This window comes from Jaculus jaculus, chromosome 1, assembly GCF_020740685.1.
Source record: "Jaculus jaculus isolate mJacJac1 chromosome 1, mJacJac1.mat.Y.cur, whole genome shotgun sequence".
In the NCBI taxonomy this organism is placed as follows: Eukaryota; Metazoa; Chordata; class Mammalia; order Rodentia; family Dipodidae; genus Jaculus; species Jaculus jaculus.
The window spans coordinates 123,210,178-123,236,669 of NC_059102.1; the positions used below are offsets into that span (position 1 = coordinate 123,210,178).

General features: G+C 42.3%; 1 protein-coding gene across 1 annotated transcript in view; it reads right to left on the reverse strand.

The window, feature by feature from the left end:
• Positions 1-17,436: 17,436 nt before the first annotated feature.
• The window catches only part of Susd1 (sushi domain containing 1), a 142,738-nt gene continuing 133,682 nt past the window's right edge, over positions 17,437-26,492 (reverse strand). The window contains exons 16-17 of the mRNA XM_045141731.1: positions 20,389-20,482; positions 17,437-20,029 (exon numbers count right to left, since the gene is read on the reverse strand). Coding sequence (XP_044997666.1) covers position 20,029; positions 20,389-20,482 — 95 coding nt within the window. The 3' untranslated portion in view covers positions 17,437-20,028. The remainder of the gene's footprint in view (positions 20,030-20,388; positions 20,483-26,492) is intronic.

A 26,492-nucleotide genomic window follows, 5' to 3' on the forward strand; every position in this document is an offset into this window, starting at 1 on the left:
CTATGGATGAGCCATGCATATTTTTTCTTATTATAATCTATTTATTTATTTATTATTTTATTTATTAGAGAGAGGCACACCACGCCACTAGCCACTGCAAACAAAGTCCAGATGCATGCGCCACCTTGTGCATCTATCTGGCTTATGTGGATACTGGGGAATTGAACCTGGGTCCTTAGACTTTGCAGGCAAGCACCTTAACCACTAAGCCATCTCTCCAGCCCAAGACATACATAATTTTAAAGCCTCCCAGATGGTTCAAATGTGCAGCAAAGATTACAAAACATTGTCCCAGGGCTTCTGAACCCATTGACAATGAGATTGTGACATGTGAGCCTTAACAAGGTTGAGTGTGAATAAGTATTAAGGATCTCCAATGTGATAGAGTGTAGGCTGTGAAAGGTAGTTTATTTAGGATGTACTTTAAGAGGAAGTACTATTGATATCTTGAATTAGAGTATTTTGCAGACTGTTAAAAGGGAGCCAGGAGTTGTTTTTTTTTTTTTGGTTTTCCCAGGTAGGGTTTCACTCTAGCCCAGGCTGACCTGGAATTCACTCTGTAGTCTCAGGGTGGCCTTGAACTCACAGTGATCCTCCTACCTCTGCCTCCCGAGTGCTGGGATTAAAGGCGTGCGCCACCATGCCCGGCTGAGCCAGGAGGTTTTTAACATGAGCAAGAGTTGGAAAAATTACAAGAGTATTTGCATAATGGGTATGCAGGAAAAAAAATTAAGCATCCTAAGAAATTAAAAAGAAGCTACTTCAGGGCTGGAGAGATGGCTCAGTGGGTACGAACACCTGCAGCACATCATGAGGGCTCAGCACCCACAGGAGCAGCTGCCTGTAAGTACCCACGCTCCTGTGAGGAGCAGAGACTGCAGAATCGCCAAGGCTCCCGGGCGAACCAGATGACCCAGAGTATGGCAGCTCCAGTTCAGCAAGAGACTTGTTCAAGGAAACACTCAGATGAGTGATAGAAAAACACTCAGTGTTCGCTCCAGCCTCCACACATGCAGGCATAGGCCGAATGCATCTGCACACACACACACACACACACACACACACACACACACACACTTATATACACCACAGCCACACCATGCCATGCAAACTACACATACACACTTATATGCATCACAAACACACCATGCCACACACATATATACACCACAAACATATCACACCACACATACTACACACACACATATATACCCCACAAACACACCACATCACACATACTACAGACACATACATGTATATACGCCACAAACATACCACGCCACACATACTATACACATGTATATAACATCACAAGCACACCAGGCCACACATACTATACACACACACATACATATATACACCACAAGCACACCACACCACACACACCACACACACGGACACACACACAGCTATATTACTACAAATACACCACACTACACATACATACGTATATGCACAAGCACACCACACCACACATTCCATACCCACACTTACACACACAAACATATACATCAAAAACGCACCACGCCACACATAGTACACACACATATATATGCACCACAGGCACACCACACCACACACACCACACACACGAACACACACACACAACTATATGTACTACAAATATGCCACACCACACATACTACACATGCACACATATGTTCACAAGCACACCACACCACACGTACTGCACACACATGTATACATACCACAAACACACCACACCACACACACACACACACACACACACACGGAAAAGAGAAGCTGTTTCCTATGTGGAGTTGAATTTGAGAATTTAATTACTCAGAGTAAGCAAGGAGTCATTCATTTAGTAGTTTCACAGAAGGAAAACTCATTTATTTCTCAGCTCTCCCAGTAGATAGAATATTGTTTAAACCAACTGCCAGGAAGCATTAAAAATTAACCATTCTGCAAATTATTTTTACAGACAAGCACCTAGAACAAACACCTAGTCAAAGGCTGCAATGTTGAAAATATATTTTCCAAGAAACAAAATGAATCATATTGAAATCTGAAATATAAGAAACTAGGGTGTCACCTTGTCCCTTGGGAAACTAAACAAATAGTCTCAGTGTTCGAATTTATTTCCAAGGTTTGGTCTCTTTGTGATCTCTTAATTAGAAACTAGGAAGTCAGGATACCACCCACAGAATCCTCTAATAACAAGTTCACTTTCTGCATCGATATAAATTTGTATAAACAAAAGTTTCCAAGCTTAGATTGTACAGCACAAAACAGGTTAGACTGCAACCTTGGTTGGTCTTCACAGGTGACCTTGGAGAATGAGAACCTCTCTACACCTCAGTCTTAAAATAGTGAGAAGGAGAAAAATGATGATAACTAAATGCCTATATCAAAGGCTGCTTATAAAACATATATCTCACATCTAGAACAAGTTAGCATTTGGTAGACAGCGATCCTTTCTTGTTTTTTAAATATTTGTATTTATGCCAGACATGGTGGCGCACACCTTTAATCCCAGCACTTGGGAGGCAGAGGTAGGAGGATCGCCATGAGTTCGAGGCCACCTTGAGAATACAGAGTGAATTCCAGGTCAGCCTAGACTAGAGTGAAACCCTACCTCGAAAACAAAACAAAACAAAACAAATCGTTAAAAAAATACAAATAAATAAATATTTGTATTTATGAGAGAGAATGAGTATGGGTGCACCAGGGTTTCTTGCTGCTTCAAGCAAGCTCCAGACATATGAGCCACTTTGTGCATCTGGCTTTACTGTGGGTCCTGGGGAATCGAACCTTGGCCAGCAGGCTTTGCAGGCAAGCATCTTTCATCACTAAGCCATCTTCCCAGCCGACAGCGGTCATTTCTCAAGACATGTTGCTAAGGGTGGACTTAGAGGTTTACTAGTCCAGCCCACTTCCCAGTGCCTGCTCACGTGGCAACTGGCTCAAATTTTCATGCAGCAGCAGCAGGAAAGAGAAGGAGGGAGGCAGGGAGGACAGCAGAAGCAAGCTGGCAAGGACAGTTAACAACAATGAGTGGGGACCCTGAGGATCTAAGTTAAAACCCTTTCTTATAGAAAGAATGAGCACTGGTTTCTGAAAGGAACCAAAAGGGTTCCTTACCAGCAGTAATGCAGCGCTGGAGCTTTCTGCTTAATCTGAGTTTCTCATGTCGACTCCCTGGGCCACACACACCGGGGCAGAATGTAGGCCTGTGTAGAACTCTCACTGGTATTCCCTTGAATATGTCTCTGGACTTCATTTAATTGATCTATTCCAGCACCACTACCAATTTATTCATAACATCCTATGGTAAAGTTTACTACCTGGTGCACAAAGACTTTCCTTTTGCAAAAAGTTCTAGGCTCTCCACAATTATTTTGTTTTCCAAATGATCTTTTTTGTTGTTGTTATTATTCTTATTTATTTGAGAGTGACAGACAGAGAGAGAAAGAGAGAATGGATGCGCCAGGGCTTCCAGCCACTGCAAATGAACCCCAGATGTGTGCACCCCCTTGTGCATCTGGCTAACGTGGCTCCTTAGGCTTCACAGGCAAGCGCTTAACTGCTAAACCATCTCTCCAGCCCTCCAAATGATCTTTTAAATTAGTTCCTCATAGACTTCCCCAGAGTAGGATAATCTATTGAGGATCTATAAGGAAAATGTTGGCAGTGTAAAATCCTATAACAACACAAATAAGAGTGAACAAAAGAAAGAATGAACCAAAAATTTTTTAAAAAGTGATTTTGTGCTGTAGCTAGCCAAGGTTAATGTTACATACTACCTGCTCTAAACAATTCAGTCCAATTCACTTGGAACGATCTGAGGGAGTCTTGTGACCTAACTCAATTCTCTGATTCAGCAGCACAGTGCAGGGTTACAGATCCTAAGTGGAAGACATTCTAGGGATCCCACCTGCATGAGTGCTGGGAGAATGGCAAGCTGCTAGAAGAACAAGAAACCTCTTCCTTAGCTGCCATTAATCCTTCATCGATTACTAAGGAATGCAGCACGGCAAGACACTGCCCTGCCCAGCATACCATTCCTTCTCTGTCATCACTTCCTATCAGATCTGGGTAGGGTCTGAGGCCAAGCCTAGTCGCTACACAGGGAGCACTGAGCAGTCCTGTGCTAACAAAACTGGGAAATAAGAGAGGAAAGAGATCATTGCTATGCTATGTTCAGGGCAGAGAAAGTAGGTGTTTTTGCCAATTAACAAGAAGCAATGAGCTGCTATACTATTTCATGTAAAACAATGCACAAGGCAAAAGGAGATAATGTAACAGCACAAAGTTAGATTTGCTGCTGCCTGAGGGAGGGAGGGTCCATGAAAAGAGACAAAGTGACAGAGGAAGGAACAGCCAGCATGCTAAATGATGGGAACAAGGGAACCGAATCTTTCTTTCATATGATTTTTCTTTTTTTTTTTTCTCAACTTCTATTAACATTTTTCATGATTATAAAAAATGTACCATGGTAATACCCTCTCATGATTTTTCAAAGAAAAGTATGTGGGTTCTGGACAGGTGGGTGATGCAGTTGTTTCTTCTGGCATATGGGCTGTGTACCCCTTATCTCATTCACATGGGTGGGGAAGGAGATCTAAAGACAGCATCGAGGGGGCTGGAGAGATGGTGCAGTTGTAAAGCGCTTGTTGGGCAAGTGTGCGGGCCTGAGGTGTGGCAGTGTGTGCCTGTGATCTCAGCACTGGGGAGGAGGGCACAGGAGAATCCCTAGTGTTTGGGGTTCACTAGTCTAACCGAATCAGTGAGCTCCTGGTACAGCCAGACCTTGTCTCAAAAAAATAAGATGGAGCATGTAGGCGACCCAATAAGATGAAATTTAGAAAAATAAAAAAAAAAAAAAAGATGGAGAGCAACTGAGGAAGGCACCTGACATTGACCGCTGGGCTCCTCAAGCACACATGTGAATGCACTTCCACATATATGTGCGTCCACACACACATGAGCACGTTCATGCACAGAACACATATATACATATATAAGAGAAGACGAGGTGAAGAATCAAAGCTCGTGCACAGATGGAAGGGACCTGTGTCTGGTTTCTGGTGTGGTCAGCTTTTCTGGCACGCATTCTCCCAGGCAGCCTTAACCTGAACTAGGGAGTGTTCACGAAAGGAGGCATGTGCATTCCCAGCTGACTTGAGAGGGCAGTTAATCCATAAAAGAGTGACTTCAGCAAGCAGCTGCACCTTAAAGTGAAGCAGGCAGGAGCAAGGGGAAACTTCTTCGGAGAGCTGGGTCTCCATTAAGGGAGGAGCTTATGTGAACTTCCAATAGGAAAGGATTTTCTTTGGAAAGGCCAATGCAAAACTAAGCAAAACTAAGGTATGCTATGTACCAGAGTCTATAGTCTCTTCAAATTTTACCATCTGGCTGGCTTGGATTTACTGGGGGAAGGGTATTATGAAATTCACTTTCCTCCACAATCCAACTGGGTCTTTACAGCCGGTTTAAGGCAATGTCCTGATGAGTGATTATATTGGGAGCCACTAGCCAGACACCACTGTGGACCACAAGCTGTCGTCACATAACAACTTTTCCAACCACAACAAAATCAAATTCCCAGCACACAGCTACACATGGAATATGGTCTCCGTGTCACAGCTTCCAATAACAGCTCCCAAAGTTATGCTCACTTTGAAGATGGCCACAGGCCTGCAGTGCAGCAGCTGTCTTCCTTTATGGCACTCTGCACTCACAGATGAAATCTTGAGACAGCCTCTTTAGAGTGCTTTACTTTTGGAAATAGGTGAAAACTATTTGTCACATACTTGAGTTTTAAAAGAAATGTTCAGGCTAGAGAGATGGCTCAGTGGTTAAGGTGCCTGCGTGTGAAGCCTAAGGACCATGTTCGACTGTCCAGACCCCATGTAAGCCAGACGCACAAAGGTGAGGCAAGCACCAGGTTGCACATACCCACTAGGTGGTGCAAGCATCTGGAGTTCAATTACAGTGGCTGAGGCCCTGGCATGCTAATTCTCTGTCTCTCAAAAGAAGTGGTGGTGCATGCCTTTAATCCCAGCACTCAGGAGGCAAAGGTAGGAGGATCACTGTGTGTTTGAGGCCACTCTGAGATTACCTAGTGGATTCCAGGTCAGCCTGGGCTAAAGTGATGCCCTACCTCAAAAAAAAAAAAAAAAAAAAAAAGAAAGAAAGAAAGAAAGAAAGAAAGAATAATAAAGAAAACAAATGTCCAACTGGCCAAAATTTAGTAGTGTATATTTTATATGTAAACCACAATATTCTGACAATATAAAGACAGAGAAAACTGAGGTAATAAAACTTATATCCTTTAATAGCTCATGAACATTTGAAGGCAATTACCAAAGGGGATTTTAAAGGTCCTTGTTTTGTTTTGTTTTTAAGGTAGGATTCCACTCCAGCCCAGGCTGACCCGAAATTCACTCTGTAGTCCTAGGCTGGCCTTGAATTTACAGTAATCCTTTTTCCTCTATCTCCTGAGTGCTGGGATTAAAGGCATGTGCCACCATGCCCAGTTTAAAGATTCTTAAAATTAAAAAAAACAGTTAGCTGGGTGGTGGAGGTACATGCCTTTAATCCCAACACTCAGGAGGTAGAGGTAAGAAGATCACTGTAAATTCAAGGCCACCCTGAGACTACATAGTGAATTCCAGGTCAGACTGGGCTAGAGCGAGACTCTACCTCAAAAAACAAAGAGTACTTTTATTTATTTACTGTGAGCAAAGAGTGAGAAAGCAAGACTGATAGAGATAGATGGATGAATAGATTGATAGATAGACAGCCAGATAGATGATAGATAGATAGATAGATAGATAGATAGATAGATAGATAGATAGATAGATTATGACAGACTGACAGACTATGGGAATCACTAGGGCCTCTTGTCCTGCAAATAAACTCCAGATACATACACTCTTTTGTTCATCTGGCTTTATGTGCTTATTGGGGAGTTGAACTGGAGCCATCAGGCTTTGCAAGCAAGCACCTTTATCTGCTGAGCCATTGCTCAAGGTTTAAAGGTCCTTTTTAATAGCATCACTGCAATAAGTGTTTAGTATTTCAACATGATTACTTATAAGAACAAATATGATTTAGAGCCAGGCATAGTGATGCCTACCTTTAATCCCAGCACTCAGGAGGCAGAGGTAAGGGTATTTTCATGAGTTCGAGGCCACTCTGAAACTACATAGTGAAGTCAGCCTGGGCTAGATTGAAATCCTACCTCAAAAACTCAGAAATAAAAATGATTTAGATGAATATCTAGTATGTTTCAGGGGCAGCAGAGTCACTGTTTCTTCTCTCCTTCTCTCTCTCTGCTGAAATTTGAACCCAAGACTTTGCACATGGTAGACAAGCACTCTGAGTTATATCCCTAGCAAGTTATTTTGAAAGGCTTAATAAGAAAAATCTTCTCCCTCCATCATTTACCTCCCAGCATCCCTCTAACAGGAAACCAGTCCAATGAACCATCAAACTATTTTCACTTTGGTAACATATCCCCTACATTAGAGCATTTCTCTGTAGACCCCAATTTCAATCTTTAGCTTTACTCTGTTTGCAATTTCATGCTTTCACTTACATTCTTATGCACACACAGACACAGATACACACTCTCACGCTCACACACACACCATTCTTCAAATTCCCCTCCAAGTCTTTGTCTGACCGAACTTTCCTAGTCTTTCAAAGTCAGCTCAGACTCCCACTGCCCCTGACCTGAACATTCTCTTCACATTGTGCTTTATGCTGGTCACTCGGTGGCTCCCCAGAGTCCATCCCTGGAGGGACTAAAATGTTTCTAGAGTGTTATGAAATAAAGCTTGGACAGATTTTTGTTGTTTTATCAAGGTAGGGTCTCTCTCTATCCCTGACTGACATGGAACTCACTATGTAGTCTCAGGGTGGCCTCAAACTCACAGCAATCCTCCTACCTCTGCCTCTGGACTGCTGGGATTAAAGGTGTACACCTGGCCTTGAATTTCTAATCACAAGAGGAATTCAGGGTCAGAATGAAAAAATATGACATCACTTTATTTTAATAAGCTGAGATCCAATTTGCTAATAATGAATGCAGAATTAATGACAGAGAAGACTGCATTTCATACTTTCCATCTCATTATTTGGAAACTGAACTGGGAGTCAGCAGAATGCTGTGTGTGTATAATCCCAGCACTCAAGAGATTGAGGCAGGAGGATCACAAGCCCAAAGTTAGCCTGGGCTACAGGACAAGTTCCAAGCCAGGTTGAGCTACATAGTGAAATTCTACTTCAAAAAAAGGAAAGACAAAAAAAAAAAAGGAGGAGGGAAGTGAGTTTTGGAGGGAGAAGAAACTATTGGGAAGCTTCCATTAAATGCACATCTATTGATTAAAGGGCAGTAATATTAAGCAAGAAAAGAAAAATATTGGGTCTGCAACAGAAAGGTTCAAGAACCATGCTGTGTGAGCAAGGGGAAAAAAAATACATGAATTACTAAAGAAGACTTGCAATATGCCCTTCAAGGCTCAGGGAACATTGCAAAAGAGGGGGTAGAAAGAATGTAAGAGCCACAGGGTTGAAAAGTGTACCTGGAGGCTTTCTCCCTCCCACAGAGACTGGAGCATTCATGACCCCACAGTGAATATTGATCACCCCACTGCGGAGGGCCCTCAGTGGAATGCAGGCAAGGGAAAGGGACCATAAGAGTGTAACCTGATGGGGATATGACTAACTTGCAATATGTTCGTATAATATAGTTCCCAATAAAATAAATAATTTGAAAAATGCATGTCCTTGTGATGGTGAAGTTTTTGTCAGCTGTCTGGTATCTACCTGGCTTCCGATGCCAATGTTCTTGTGTTTTCCATTTGTTACTCATTTGCTCTGCTGCAGGAAAAATAGAAATTCAGCTAGAATATTAAGGCCACAGGCAACAAAAGCAAGCACTGACAAATGGAATTATGTCCAACTACAAAGTTCCTACATATAACAAAACACAACAACCACCTATGGATGGGAGAAAACATTTCCAAAATGTACAAAGAACTCAACAATGGGGCAATCTGTATCTGCATAGACTTTTTTTCCCAACAAATATACATAAAAATGTTCTGAACATCACCAGTCACTAGGGAAATGAAAGTTAAAATTATAGTGAGGTATCACCTAACTTCTGTTAGGACATCTGTGATTGAAATTTCAAAAGTAAAGCATTGTCTGGGCTAGAGAGATGGCTTAGCGGTTAAGGCGCTTGCCAGAAAAGCCAAAGGACCCATGTTTGATTCCTCAGGACCCATGTTTGCCAGATGCACAAGGTGGTGCATGTGTCTAGAGTTCGTTTGCAGTGGCTGGAGGCCCTGACATGCCCATTCTCTCTCTCTCTCTCTCCCTCTGTCTCTCTCTCTCTCTCAATCTCTCTCCCTCTTTCTGTCAAATAAATAACTAAAACAAAAATAAATACAAAAGTAAAGCATTGTCAAGGATGTGGAGAAAAGAAAAGAAAAGTTCTGGGTTTAAAGGTCCGAGTCACCATGCTTTTGACTCAGGCCTGTAACCCCAGCACTTGGGAGACCAAGGAAGGACGGTTGTCATGAGTTCAAGGCCAACTTGGTCTACCTAGTGAGTTTAAACCAGCCTTGGAAAATAGAGAGGGGCTAGGGAGATGGCACAGCAGGTAAAGTGCTTACATATAAGCATGAGAACCCGAGTTCAGGGCCACAGCACTCACGCTAGGTGTGGCAGTATGTGCCTGTAGTCCCAGCACGGGAAGGAGGTGGGTGGGCATCTACAGCTTGTTACATAGCTAGATCAGTGAGAAACCCTGCCTCAAAAAATAAGATGGAGAGAAATTGAGGAAGACACCTGATGTAAAACTGTGGCCCTACATGTACACACACACACACACACACACACACACACACGCATGCACACCTACACCCACACCCTCAAGTTCCCTCACACATACAAACATGCCCATGAGTGCATGCTGGAAGGAAGGAGGGAAGGAAGGAAGTTTGTTCACTATTGGTGAGAATGTAAATTAGCAAAGACATTATAGAAGACGGTATAGAAATTCCTTAAAAAATAAAAACAGAATTACAATATGACCCAGCAATCATACTTCTGGGAATATATTCAAAGAAAACGAAATCAAAATCATTAAAGAACTATCTCCATTGTTATGTTCATTGCAGCAGTAATCATAGTAAGCAAGATATAGAAACAACCTGGGGGCTGGAGAGATGGCTTAGAGGTTAAGTGCTCGCCTGTGAAGCCTATGGACCTCTGTTCGAGGCTCAGTTCCCCAGGTCCCACGTTAGCCAGATGCACAAGGGGGCACACGCGTCTGGAGTTCGTTTGCAGTGGCTGGAAGCCCTGGCACGCCCATTCTCTCTCTCTCCCTCTATCTGTCTTTCTCTCTGTGTCTGTTGCTCTCAAATAAATAAATAAATACTAAAAAAAAAAAAAAAGTATATTTAGAAACAACCTGGGTCCTCATTAATGGATAAATGCATAAAGAAAATTGAGACATGCACAATGAAATATTATTGTTTCTAGGCAGAAGGGAATTCTTCCATCCAACTTGGGTGAGTCTGGAGGCCATTGTACTGCATGAAATAAGCCAGGCACAGAAAGAGACACAGTGCACGATATCACTTGTATGTGAAATCTGTTTTAAAAAGTCGAACTCATTGCAACAGAAATAGAAGGGCGGTTAACAGGGTTTAGGGGGTGAGAGAAATGGAAACATGCGGGTCAAAGAGTACAAACTTTCAGTCACAAGATGGATAAGTTCTAGAGATCTCATGGGTCAGTACAGTAACTATATTTAATTCTAATGTGTTTTATACTTAAAATTTGCCTTCTTTCCATACATACAAAGGGGTGAATATGTGAGACAATGAATATGTTAATTAGCTTGACTGTAGTAATGATTTTACAATGCATACATGTATCAACCCATCTTACTATATGCCTTAAACATACACAAGTTTTGTTAATCATACCTCAACAAAACAAGGAAAAAGAACATCCAACAAAAACGACCAGTAGCAGACAGGCGTGGTGGCTCACGGCTTTAATCCCAGCACTCTGGAGGCAGAGGTAGGAGGATCACTGTGAGTTTGAAGCCACCCTGAGACTCCATAGTGAATTCCAGGTCAGCCTGAGCCAGAGTGAGACCCTACCTTGGAAAAAAAAAAAAAAAAAGATCAGTAGCGATTATTTGATCACCTTTTCCCCACAGAAAGATCTTGTGGTTACTAGTGATACGAGTTTTATGCACATATAGTAGCCAGTTTCACATCGCTGGGATGAACCTCCAGACCAGATAGTTTATGGGAGGAACAGGATTTATTTGAATCTTACAGACCCAGGGCAAGCTCCATAATGGTGGAAGAAGCTGGCCCCTTTACACAGGTCCACGCAGAAAGGAAAGCAACCACCCACAGCACCATAAGCAAGCACACCCCAGGAACCCCGGGAGAGCTCCAGCACTCTGCAAACCTACTACATGAGGCTGGAATTCCAGATCTGCCACCAAACACACCTTAGGGCTGGACCCTAGGATCTGCCCACAGTGACATCTCCTCCAGTCAGGCAGCTGGTGATCTAAGAAGCCTTAGTAAAACTTAATCTATTGGGGGGACAGCCATTCTAACTATCACAGCACATTTTCCCCATATGACTAGAAATATATTCTCACACTTCCCTAATAGCCCATTATTTCCCACTAATTTGAAGTTGCCTTCAAGGTCCTATATCTGGCAGGACAAAGGGACACGGCCAATAACAAACTTCTTCAAGTGATAGATTATTCTAGTGGCAAGTGTGGGCCTCAAGAAACTGTCAGCCAGTTAGACAATTTCATTCAGGAACCTAGCAGTTAAAAAAAAAGAAAACTGTGATGATTCAGCAAACTTATTTCTGGGTAAAGGCAATAATCTATACTCTTCAGTCTCTGAGTACCAAATGAGTTTGAAGCATTACCAAAACCAAAATACATAACAAATGACTTAAGCTATAGTTTCTTTCACTGTTATCCAATTCTATCCCTGTGTATTTGGGATGATAGAAAAGAAAGTGTCCTTTCACTATAACACTAACTAGCCATCATGTGTGTGCGTATATATATATATATTTTTTAAAAAGCTGTGAACTCACTGTGATTAGAGAATTTTGGAGTTTCTCCATTGAAAAACATGAAAAATTTTAATATAGCTAGATTCCCCTCCTTTAGGCACAGTTTCAGGTTCTCATTTTACTTGGAAAGTACCTGCTAGAGAGAAGTTCTTTTTCCTGTTGTTCGAACAATGCATTTCCTTCCAGTTTACCAGAAAGAGGCATGGTGGTTGACCAAGCATATAATTATGCAAAGCAGATGTCTTTTATAGTAAAAGTGGTAAGACAGAACAGAAAATTTTAAAAATCAGTTTTCCAAAGCTCAGGCTAACATGCAGCAGCAGACTAGAAGCAGGGCCAATCATATCATTCTGGGAAACGTGTGATGTCTCCGTGTTTGAGGAAATGACCTGGGTGTCTAAGTAGGTCAAGTGGGGTGGGCAATCAGGGGCCAGGCAGCTGACAACCAAGATGCAGGCAAGATCTGAAGATGGTGACCTGGTTGGGCAGCCTCAGAAAGCTTAAGTGTGCAATATTATCCATCCAGACCAAGTCACAGGTCAAGTAGACACAGTCAGCCCTCCAATGTACATTCACATATCCATAGCCTTCCAAGGCACACAAGCACACAACCAACTGCCCAAGGCTATTCTGCAATATGCATTTCCCCAATTCCCACCCTTGTGCCAAGCAAAGCAGGCTGCTTCCTTCCTTCACTTCAGCTCTTTTATCTGATCTGAGACCAGCTCTGGTCTCACTGACATTCACATGCACTCCCTATGGGATCTCCAGCATAGGTTCCAGCCCTGCACCTAGCTCCTATGCTGTCTAAGTGACATTCTACTGAATCCTACAGAGACCCAGGAAGTCAGAGGACTGGCTAAGAAATGTGGGAACAAGAGGCTGACACCAGAGATGAAAATGGGGAGATCAGATGCCTGTGGTCAGGATGAGGACTGGTCCTTCACCTTTGCAGGGAGCCTCCAGTCTCTGTCCAATCTAAGAAACTATTTCAGGACAGAACTCAAACTGACATTCAGACCAAGTAAGTCAATTTTCTACACACACACACACACAGAGAGAGAGAGAGAGAGAGAGAGAGAGAGAGAGAGAGAGAGAGAGTAAACATGTTCCTAAGTGCAGATCACAGGAAGCCAAATCAGACTAAGAAAGCAACTTATGCCTCTGAAGACACAAAGGAGGGACTTAGGCTTGGGCTGTCTTCAAGGCTGTCTAGTCACATCCCTGCTCTTATTGGGCTGCATGCATTCTCTTGCCATTCTGCTACAAATGAACTGCCAGACTAACAAGGAATGCCAGACTAGGTGGCCCAAAACTTCAGAGTCTCTTGGATCCATCTCCTATTGCCACAGGCACATTGGGAATCACAGATATATGAGCCACTTTGCATTAGGCTTTATGTGAATGCTGGGAAACTGGAGCCAGGCTGGTAGGCTTACAAGCAAGTGCCTTTAAATGCTGAGCCATCTTCCAAGCTCTAGGAGCACTCTTTATTTAACACACCTCCCTGAAAAGTAAGATGGGAGGCTTGACCAAATAATTCTTTAGTTTATGTACAATAGATACCAGTGCCTGAATAAATATATGCAAGCTGGGAACACTCTGAGAATTAACAAAAAGAGTGGTACCTTATTCAATTTTTGTTTGTTTGTTTTTGCTTTTCAAGGTAGTGTCTCACTCTGGCTCAGGCTGACCTGGAATTTACTGTGTAGCCTCAGGGTGGCCTTGAACTCACAGCAATCCTCCTACCTCTGCTTCCTGAGTGCTACGATTAAAGGAGTGTGTCATCACGACCGGCCTCAATTTTTTTCTTAAAAATCTATTTTAAAATTTCAACATGTAGGGGATGGAGAGATGGCTTAACAGTTAAGTTGTTTGCCTGCAAAGCCAAAGGACCTCGGTTTGATTCCTCAGGACCCACATAAGCCAGATGTACAAGATGGCACATGTGTCTGGAGTTTGTGTGCAGTGGCTGGATGCCCTGGCATACCCATTCTTTCTCTCTTTCTTTCTCTCTCTCTCTCTCTGTCTGCCTTTCCCTCTCTCACTCTCTCAAATAAATAAATTTTTTAAAAGTTACATGTAATATTGGCACAGAAATAGATCAGCAGAACAAACAGGAGGGTCATGCATATGATTTGAGACATCCCACCCCACCTAATTCTTATCCTAAAATAAATTTCTAAGAGATTAAAGATTTACATGTTTTTAATACCATATTTTATTTAATGCCTTGCATTTGATAGGCTCTATAGCACCATGGGTAAAACACATAAGAAAACAAGACTGATAAATTTGACTCTAAAAATTAAAATTTTGAGTGATAATATATAACACAAAGTTTACAAACAAGGTTCTCCTTTCTAGAAATAATACACTAGAAAAATGTTCACAAAATATATGATGCTAAGAATTAAAATTGCAGTGATACAGAGCCATTTCAAAAAGAAAGTGACAAGCAGATTTTTTTTTAAATGGCAATTCACAAAGACAGAATTACAAATGACCAACCCACATGCAAAGCGTAGTGAGATACAAGCCGAACACTGAAACATCCCTCTCAGATAATCAAGATTACTGACAATGCCTGGTGATGTGAAGACTTCCTGCTGGTGAGAAGATAAATTGGCAGACATTTCTCTGTGAAATTCTTCCAACCATACTTACTACAATGTAAAATACAGTTTTCATTCCAGCAATTTCAATTCTAGGAATTTAGCCTGTGATAACTGCATACATTTATGTAGACCTGTATGAGAGTAAACATCTGCCATCACTATAGATGTACACGCACAATGGAATGATTTTAAATAAATTATGGCTTAAATTTGTAAGGCAGTCATTATTGACAAATGTGTCTACGAAATGTTGATGAATGCAAGCATGTCAAAAAATCACATGCATAGTTTGACTCTCATTTTGGTGATCCTGAATGGAGCCCCCAAAAGGTATGGGTAATAGAGACACACATCACCACTGCCAGCACAACTGAAATACTCCATTCTCTCTACAACCAGAGTAAAAGGGACACTTCATTGTATCTGTGGCACATAACCATGAACACAAAAGTCCACACCCTCCTTACCTTCCAGAAACAAGCACTTGGCTTTAGTGAGTGAGGTAGGCAAAACTCCTCAAACACAATTTGATTAAGTGCCAATGGCCACTGGTTTTTCCATTCTTAAAAAAATGGGAAAAAAAAGATGTCAAAAATCAGAACTTGGGGGCTGGAGAGATGGCTCAGTGGTTAAAGGTACTTGCTTGCAAAGCCTGATGACCTGGGTTTGAGTCCCTAGTACCTATACAAAGCCAAATGCACAAAGTGGCGCATGTATCTGAAGTTCATTTGCAATGACAAGGGGCCCTGGCGTGCCCATTTCCTCTCCCTCTCTCCTTGCAAATAAATAAAAACATAAAAATCAGAATGTGAGATTAGCAGTAAAAAGGGTACATTGAGAATTTTCTTTCATTTCCTTTACAGGTAATGTAAATATTAACTTTATTATAAATGAACATGGAATTTTAAGACAATCACTGTTGTTCTGGTCTTTGCAGTCTGCCAGACAAAAGAGAGACTCAGAGAATGGTCTTGACTATTTCCTCTAAGCAGTCTGTGCTCATTTGCTTGGTTGTTCATGGCTCCTCCTAGAAGTGATGAGTGGAGGCTCTTTATAGTGAAAAGACAGGTGTAAGAGACACATGCACTCGAACAAAGGTAAGAGTTGAAAATATACAAAATACCATTTGGAAATATAAAGATTTAGCTTTCCCAAAAACTAAAAAGGCTGTCCCAAAACTAGCCCAACTGCGCTAGCAAACACCAAGGAAGAAACCCAGACCAGCCATCAGAGGAGCTGGCCTGTACACCATGCCATAGAGCTGTCTGAATCCATTTCTCCTTTCTAAAATGGGGAGCAGTAACCCTGACCTTCCACCCACACAAAAGCTTTGTGTAGATGTAAAGAAAGGGGTGCCACAGACATGTAGATCAGTGGAACAGAATAGAGGACCCAGATGTAAGCCCAAGTAGCTATAGCCACCTGATATTCGATAAAAATGCCAAAAATACTCACTGGAGAAGAGACAGCCTCTTCAGCAAATGGTGTTTTGAAAACTGGATATATATCTGCAGAAGGATGAAAATAGATTCTTCTCTCTCGCCATGCACAAGAATTAAGTCCAAATGGATTAAAGACCTTAACATCAGACCTGAAACTCTGAAACTGCTAGAGGAAAAAGTAGGGGAAACCCTTCAACATATTGGTCTTGGCAAAGACTTTCTGAATACAACCTCAATTGCTCAGGCAATAAAACCACAGATTAATCCCTGGTACCTCATGAAATTACAAAGATTTTGCACTGCAAAGGACACAGTGAAAAAAGCAAAGAGGCAACCTACAGAATGGGAAAAAATCTTCGCCAGCTATATATCTGATAGAGGATTAATATCTAGGATATACAAAGAACTCAAAAAGTTAAATAATAAGGAATCAAACAAGCCAATCAAAAAATGGGCTATGGAGCTAAATAGAGTATTCTCAAAGGAAGAAATACGAATGGCATATAAGCATCTAAAAAAAGGTTCTACATCACTAGTCATCAGGGAAATGCAGATTAAAACTACATTGAGATTCCATCTCACTCCTGTCAGATTGGCCACCATCATGAAAACAAATGATCATAAATGTTGGCAGGGATGTGGAAAAAGAGGAACCCTTCTACACTGCTGGTGGGAATGCAATCTGGTCCAGCCATTGTGGAAAACAGTGTGGAGGTTCCTAAAACAGCTAAAGATTGATCTACCATATGACCCAGCTATAGCACTCCTAGGCATATATCCAAAGGACTCATCTCATTTCCTTAGAAGTACATGCTCAGCCATGTTTATTGCTGCTCAATTTATAATAGCTGGGAAGTGGAACCAGCCTAGATGTCCCTCAACTGATGAGTTGATAATGAAAATGTGGCACATTTATACAGTGGAGTTCTACTCAGCGGTAAAGAAAAATGAAGTTATGAAATTTGCAGAAAAATGGATGGACCTGGAAAGGATTATACTAAGTGAGGTAACCCAGGCCCAGAAAGCCAAGCGCCACATGTTCTCTCTCATATGTGGATCCTAGCTACAGATGATTGGGCTTCTGCGTGAGAAGGAAAATACTTGGTAGCAGAGGCCAGTAAGTTAAAAATGAGACATAAAGGGAAGAGAAAGGAAGGGAGGAGGATACTTAATAGGTTGATATTGTATATATGTAATTACAATGATTGTAATGGGGAGGTAATATGATGGAGAATGGAATTTCAAAGGGGAAAGTGTGGGGGTGGGGAGGGAGGGAATTACCATGGGATATATTTTATAATCATGGAAAATGTTAATAAAAATTTTTAAAAAAAGAAAAAAAAGAAAGGGGTGCCAGAGCAGAAACAGAAACTGCACAAAGGCCAGCCCAGGGAACAACACCAGGTTCCATTCTGGGCAACCCTCATGTTTTGGATCCTGATCTGGAAGGGAAATCAAGACCAGATCTACGTGCTCACTTCATACCCAGTCCCCAAGGCAGGTCACAAGGGAAAGATCCTTCCTCTGTGGCCACCTTAGGATCTAGCATTATTTAGTGGCACACTAAAGCCAAATTAATGCTTCAGTCTACGAAGTACCCACTGAATCAGACATTGATGGAAAAACTCTGCATTTTTCCAGGGAGAGCCATTAGTCTCCTAAGACTCCTTCCCTACTTAACTGGGAATCCAGGTAGGGGGGAAAACACAGTATTATGGTAAAGAACTTAATCAAGGTTGTCTTCATGTTTATAAGAAAACTATTAGAAAAGAACTGTAAGAAAATTAAGCATCTTTTTATTTATTTATTTATTTATTTGCAAATGCTTAGCACCTACTAATCTATTTGCACTGAACAGCTCTGCATTATAATCTAGGAGAAAATGACAAAACTCATGTGTCTAATATTTTTGTAATCACAGATGAACTGTTTTACATTTCTACACTGTGCCCATAAGCCCTTAAGTTGTTATGTCCTCAGTTGTTTGTGCACGTGAGATGTGTATGTGCGAGCGCAGGGGTGCACGTGCCATGGAGCATGTGTGGAGGCCAGAGGACAGCCTCGGTGACAGTCCTCATCCTGCATCTAGTTTGAGGCAAGCTCGGTCAGTGTTCACCACTGAGTACACCCGGCTCTCTGGTGTGTGAGCCTCTGAGGATTCTCCTGCTGACTGTGTCTGACTTATGTGTGTTCTGGGGCTCTGAGCTCAGGTCATCACTCTTGCGCAGCAAGCAAAGCACTTAGTCATCTTCTCAGCACTCATCAGTTATTTATTTATTTGGTTGGTCGAGGTAGGGTCTCACCCAGGCTGACCTGGAATTCACTTTGTAGTCTCAGGATGGCCTTGAACTCACAGCAACCCTCCTACCTCTGCCTCCCCAGTACTGGACTAAAGGTGTGCACCACCATGCCTGGACTCACCAGTTATTTTTAGTCAGAAACTTTTGATATTAAACAAGTAAGATTTCTTACTTTCTGTGATAATTACGCTAAGCCCCCATGTGGACAATTATATCTTTGGTAATAGAACCCATCATAATCAACAAGTCAGCTCTTTAAGTTCCCATCACAAATGTCAACATAACTCTGGCAGAGAAAAACCACACCCAAGCCATAGCAGCAGGTCACTCAGACATGACCCCCACCAAGCGACATCCAACAAGCCAGTAGGGAACACACCAGCCTACGGCACTGCCCCTTTCCTCAGGGGCACAGTGGCACCCAGCTCCAGTGCCACCTTCATAGGCGCTCCACTCTGAGGTTGTATGCTGCGACTGTCCCACCTTTTCCTCCTTATGCTCTTGATTCTCTAGGCCTAGCAAGGGAGGTAGAAGGAAGAGAAGCCACAAGCCTTGGAGTTAGGCGATGGTTTAGAGGCAGGTTTTAAAGCTCAATCTAATCCACCCCTTCTGTGTATTCGACACTGGCAGTAGGCCCGGCACTGCTTACATCTAAGGCCTTGTGGACTGTGGATAGAAACAGACATGGTTACTGAGGCAGAGTAGGCATGTCCACTACCATCATTCCTCCTCCCCAGCAGCACACGTGGATTCTGGCCTTGTCAGGAATTTGATACTGCAGCAACCACTGTTAAAACACTGCCACCAAACCCAAATTTCAAAAGGGAGGCATTCAGCATTTTTAGGACATACTTAGTAATAATAAAAACCAAGGGAAGAAGAATCTAAATTGTAGAATTTTGCTGGAATGCAGACATTATTTTTGAACACATATAAAATAACCAGAATAGTATTGAAGCAATGTTGCCTAACAATCCCTGGAAGGAATTTATGAAAGTGTCCAGGCTAGTATATTTTCTAATTAGCATGTTGATTAGTTGTAGGAAAAGGTCTGTTTCTAAAATGCCTAGTTTACCCATGTCCATGTTCTCTCCTTTTAAATGACCTCCTTCACAAAGTCAAATTTGAGCCCAAACTTAAGCCCAGCACATGTACACTACAGAAGAATGGATCTGAGTTAATTAGCACAGACGCTATGAAGGGAGACGCACAGATTCTTGCATGCATTGTCCAGAGTGGCTGACTCCCGGGCGTCACTAGACCACACACATTGACCTGTGGTCAAGATTATATTGGACGTCAAGGGTCTCAAGTTCATGGACACAGAGCTGGTTCTGAAGCAGGAAAGACATCAACAATTCCTGAGTTTCTTTCTTTTGGAAGACTCCACTGATAGCTCAAACCCAGGAATGAAGCCATGCTGGTAACGGAGAAAGCTGCAGGTCCATGCAGGTCGTCTGGATGGAGCCATCTGGGGTCTCTGTGCAGGTATTCAACATACTGTCAGAAAGTCTGCTCTGCAGGAGCGCTTCCTTCCCATGCAGTACCCACCAGCCATCTAGACACAGAGGAGGAAAGCAGAAGAGATGAACACTGCACACTCTTCAGTTTTCCCATCGGGCATTCTGTGTGCTGCTCTGGCATGCTCCAGGATACAGCAAAGCATCATGGGAAGTCAGCCTCCCCACTGGGACATCCGTCCCTGGCCCTGTTCTTTTCCCAGGTTAGGAGGGCATTCTTTTCTTCCCTCTGCTGCATGGCTAGTCATGCCTTTACCTGCTAACTATGCTCTGCTGAGCCAGGACAAGCCTACTCACAGCCCCCTCTGACCCTCCTCATCCCCAAATGCTCTGCATGACTCCCAGCCCAGCCTCCCCTCCATTCCACTCATTTTTCAAAAATGACAGCCCCACATACCACACTGCGCAGAAGGAGAGGAATGCAAGAAGGATCACAAAAGCTATGGAGCCCAATCCAACACCCACCATCTGCTGCGGTGTGAGTGACGAATCTGTGGGATGAAACCACATAGTGAGCACAGGCGCATCCCATCAGGGTCCTCCCAGGAGATACCGCCCAACTGTGCGCTTTCTATGTTAACCCGGAGATGGCCTCATTTAACAAAGAATCCCAAGAATGTCCCACAGTGCCTTTGTGCCTCTGAGTTGGTCCTGCAGATGTGTGTGGGGCCTCAGGAAACCATAGTTTCAGGGTGTTTCTAAAAGGGAAGTGTAAAACCAGATGACATTAAAGTTACAAGAGAGAGAAAAAGCTGATCTTGAGAACACATGAATACTACATAATATATTACTTGGTTTCGTTTGTTTCTTGGGTTTATTACACTTGATAGATTTTTATGGGCCATTTCCTTTGGCATGGAGGAAGTCATTCTGACATCATGTGAATTTGGGGCTCCAAAAATACTTGTTAGCACCAGTGGTCAAGTATAGCCAACAGATATCTTTTGTTGAGTAGTTGCCTGCTATTTTCCCTATACCTCCCAAGGATGGTACCACTCTGCTCCACCCAGCAGGTTGCCCTGAGGATGAAATAAGAAAGTCTATGTAAAAGCACTTCATACTACATGTTCTACTTGATGAGGATCACATGGCAACTCCAGGGAGACCCTGATTACAAACTGAAAAATGCCCACAACTAAGTTGCACATTTGGGCCAGAAGATTAATTTAGAGCTTTAAGACTTCAGCAGATGACAGAAAGCTGCAAGAAGCCATTCTGCATGCAGTTCAATGGGAGAAAGAGACATCACCAGTGAAGATACTCAACAGTGGACCCTGCAAGCCTTATATTTGGCCAGCCAGGCCAAATGAGCCAATGGGTGTAATAGCGGCACATTTGTTGTGGGGGAAACCATCTGCCCTCTAATTAGACTGGAGGACTGCTCCATGGGAGGGAATACATCCCTGATACTGAAAACTTAAAACAGGGGTAGTCATGAGCCCTAGGGGTGTAACATCTGCTGTTGTCTGGCTAAATGTATATACTATGCTTATCAAACTGCCCAGTTAGCACTCCTATTAATGTTCATACCCTTATATTAATGCTACTCTCACTTTTGGTAGAGAATCTTCTCTTTTCAGATGGCAGTGACCTTGGGACAACTCAGAAGGTATCATGGTGATGGAAAGAAATGACCACAGTGCTCAGTATTGCAATATCTCTATCACGCCTTCCAAGGCTCAGGGTCTAATGCGGAAGAGGTAGCAGAAAGAATGTAAGAGCCAAAGAAATGGTAGGACTTCATAAACCATGCTCCCTCCAGACACAAAATGGCCTGGATATCCCTGGCCTCACAGTGCCTGACACTACCTGCACAAGACCATCATAAGAGGAAGAAAAGACCATGACATCAAAATTAAAAGAGAGACTGATTGAGATGGGGAGGGGGTATGATGGAGACTGGAGTTTCAAAGGGGAAAATGGGGGAAGGGAGGGTATTGCCATGAGGTATTTTTTATAATCATGGAAGTTATTAATAAAAATCTGGAAGAAAAAATTTTTTTAAGGCTTCAGCAGAGGGCTGCGGAGATGGCTTAGCAATCAAAGACATTTGCCTGCAAAGCCTGACAGCCTGGGTTTGATTCCCCAGTACCCATGTAAAGCCAGACGCACAAAGTAGAGCATGCATCTGGGGTTCATTTGCTGCAGCAGGAGGCCCTGACACTTGCTTTTCCTCCCTACTTCTTGTGAATAAATATATACACTTTTTTAAAAAAAAAAGGACTAGCCACCCTGAGACTACAGAGTTAATTCCAGGTCAGCCTGGACCAAAGTGAGACCCTACCTCGAAAAATCAAAAAAAATAAAATAAAATAAAAATAAAAAAAGGACTAGCAGAGTCTCCATTTTAAAAAATATTTTATTCATTCATTCATTTGAGAGAGAGAGAGTCAGAGAGGGAATGAGTGCACCAGAGCCTCTAGCCACTGCAACTTCAGATACGTGAGCCATATTGTGCATCTGGCTCCTGTGGATATTGAGGAACCGAACCTAGGTCTTTAGGCTTCACAGGCAAGTGCTTCACCACTAAACCATTTCTAAACCAGAGTCTCCATTTGATTTACAAATACTTCCTGAGCAGTTCTATGTGCCAGATACTATTATAAGCACCTCACAAATATGTACTCACTAGTCTCCTGTGACAGTTAATTCTGATTTTCAACTTGATTGGGTTGGGAGATACCTAGGAAATCAGAAAAGTGCATCTCGTGATCTGCACGGGTGGAGACAAAGAACACCTGAGGGTGGAGTTCATGCCCTGACCGTGGGTGGTGCCACCTAGTGGGCTGGGGTTTGGGTGAACAGAAGCAGGAGGAGGAAGCTGGCTACTGCACATTTGCTGTCTCTTTGCTTCTTGGCTGCCATGGGGTAAGCAGCCTCCTCCACCACATGTGTCCTGCTATTCTGCCTCATCTCAAACCAAAGCAGTGGGGCCACATGACCACAGACTGTCACTTCTGAAATTGTGAGCCAAGATACATCTTTCCTCCTTAGTGTTTATTCAGCCATAGCATTACCATTTTGGAAATATGGCCAATACATTTCCTAATCATGTTTTTAAAATTTATTTATTCATTTATTTATTTATGGGGGGATGGGCACACCAGGACCTCTATCCTCTGTAAACAAACTCCAGACACATGCATCTCCTTGTGCATCTGGTCTATGGGGGTACTGGAGAATTGAACCTGGGTCCTTAGGCTTTGCAGGTGGGCACCTAAACCACTAAGCCATCTCTCCAGCTCCTAATCATGTTTTATACTGGGCATTATTATTATTATTATTTTTGTAAGTGAGGAACCAAAGTATGGAGTGGTTAAGATAGCTCAGATGTCTACAACTAAGAGCAATTGGGTTCTATTGGAAATCTTGTCAGGTGTCCCTGGCACCTGCAAACACTGCTTCAGAAAACACCCTTCTAAAGAGTCCTACAAAATTCACTGCCTCAAAAAGTGCTGTCAGGAGATTTTCTAGAAAAGCATGGATTAGCCAGGCATGTGGTACACACCTATAATCCCAGCACTTGGAAGACTTAGGCAAGAGAATAATGAATTTGATGTCAACATGGACTACACAGAAAGACCCTGTTCAAAAACAAAACAAAACAAAACCATAGATTATATTATCTGACTGCTTCTAGTATGCATGAGAAAAGCTTTGATGCTTTAAGAAGCTAGTTTACAAAAGAAAGGAAGAGTGATTAAATTGGAAATTAGTTTTATGTAATATATATCTTAGGAGACATTGAATTGTTGGACCTAAAGATAGTGCAGCCTCAGTATAGTGAAAGCCTACAAGCAAAACCAACCCCATCAACCACTTCACATCTGTCATACTGGCGTGAAGACATCTAGGTCTTTATCTGAGCACATCCCTCTCTAACAAGCGTGACTTTGGACCAGTTAATCAGTCATTCTGTGCTTCAGTGTCCACACTGAGGGATGCCATAACATGAAAGTGATGTCATCAGCAACCACCATACAGAGTGAATGTGAGAAATGCTTAGCTGATACCTGTTAGGGCAACGCCTGGCACACAGTGGGCAGTGCAAATGCTGGCAACTGCCAACTACTGTTACCATTGTTTGTAGCTGTCTCAATTATTATGAATACAAATTATTCATAACTAGAATGGAGAACATTGGTTATTTAAAATAAGGTAATTTTGATCACTACAGCATATTCCACATACCAAAATAAAATCCAAATGGATTAAAGACTTAAATTATAATATAAAAGAATTAGCTAACATGTTAGTGAATACTTATTTAATGTGAAAGTGTGCAAGAATTTTCTGAGTATATTTATTAAAACATGGGTGGGCCTTAAAATAAAAGGTTGAGAGACCAAACCACATTACAAAGTGTTCATTTTGCATACCCCCAAGAAACAATTAGGAAGATTCAAAGGTGAATGCAAAATTAGGTAAGATATTTAGGATAGGCAAGGGGCTACCATAGAGCATTATATATAAACAAGGAAAAGATAAATACCCCAATTGCAAAATTAACAAATTTTACCAAAAGGTAAGACATATATAAAAACAACTGCAATGGACTGGAGAGATGGCTTAGCAGTTAAGGCGTCTGCCTGCAAAGCCAGAGGTTCCTGGTTTGACTCTCCAGGACCCACGTAAGCCAGATGCACAAGGGGGTGCATGCATCTAGAGTTATTTGCAGTGGCTGGAGGCCCTGGTGCGCCCATTTTCTCTCTCTCTCTCTCTTTCTCACTCTCAAATAAATAAATAAATAAAATATATTTTAAAAAACCTGCAGCACTGTAAACATACTACATGACCTCTTATAAGTAACTAAAATGTATGTTTAAACACTGGGCTGCACTAGGTTTTTGGTTCTTAAGAGCAAGTGTGGCACTGGAAACACTATGGTGGGGAGCAGGTATGTGCTTCATCCAACCAACCTTTCTCCTCCCCAGCTTTTGGTATCTGTACTTTTCCTTATAGTTGTTCCACTAGAATCTATATTTTACTGTTTTGTGTGTGATATGAAGGTGTATGTGGGCATGTGTGTATGAGAGAACGCTTGCACATGCACACACATGTGTGTGGAATACAGAGGTATTTAATTGTTCTCACCTTTATTTTTTATCTTTTAAATATATATATATATATATACATACATATATATATTTTTTAATTTTTATTTATTTATTTGAGAGCGACAGACACAGAGAGAAAGACAGATAGAGGGAGAGAGAGAGAATGGGCGCGCCAGGGCTTCCAGCCTCTGCAAACGAACTCCAGACATGTGCGCCCCCTTGTGCATCTGGCTAACGTGGGACCTGGGGAACCGAGCCTCGAACCGGGGTCCTTAGGCTTCACAGGCAAGCGCTTAACCGCTAAGCCATCTCTCCAGCCCTGTTTTTGGTTTTTTGAGGTAGGGTCTCACTCTGGCTCAGGCTGACCTGGAATTCACTATGTAGTCTCAGGGTGGCCTTGAACTCTCAGCGATTCTCCTACCTCTGCCTCCCGAGTGCTGGGATTAAAAGCGTGCGCCACCACGCCTGGCTCTATCTTTTAAATATTTTATTGATTTATTTATTGGAGAGAAAGAGAAAGAGGCAGAGAGAGACAGACAGAATGGGTGCACCAGGGCCTCTAGACATTGCAAACAAATTCAAGATGCCTGCACCACCTTGTGCATCTGGCTTATGTGGGTACTGGGAAATCAAACCTTGGTCCTGAGGCTTTGCTGGCAAGCACCTTAACTGCTAAGCCATTTCTCTCGCCTATTTATTTAGTCTTATTTTTTGAGACACAGCTTCTTACTGTGCCCAGAACTCACCCATTTGGCTAGACTAGCTAGCCAGTACCCATGGGGACCCTCATGTCTCTGCCTCCCCATTGCTGGGATTACAGATGTGTGCCACCACAGCCAGTTTTTATGTGAGTACTAGGGATCAGAACTCAGGTGTTCATGTTTGATAGCAAGAACTTTACTGACTGAGCCATCTCCCCAGACCTACATTTTAATCTTCAATGAATGAAAATATTGAACTGAAGATGACTATATACAGAGGTCCGTATTGTACATAGCCCTGGATTTGATGTGAATTCATTAAGCTATTAATGAAGTAATGACAACTTTGTATAGTCATTCAGCCTATTTAAAAATATTTATTTATTTATTTAAGGGGGGAGAGGGAGAAAAGAGAGGAAGAGGCAGATAGAAAGAAGGGGTGCACCAGGGCCTCTAGCCACTGCAAACGAACTCCAGACACATGTGTCACCTCATGCATCTGTACTTAGGCTTCTCAGGCAAGCACCTTAACCACAAAGCCATCTCTCCAGCCCCCATTCAGCCCGTTTCTAAGCTTATATACAAGACCTCATGTTCCCACGGTTGTTAATTTTGCTGAAGTCAAAATATAACGTGTCTGTCCTATTTCCCTGACCAATGAGTGACTCTGTGAAAGAAGCAATGGAAAACAAGTCAACTAATATCTCAGAGCTCACATGTTAACTCATGGAAGATGTTGTTGC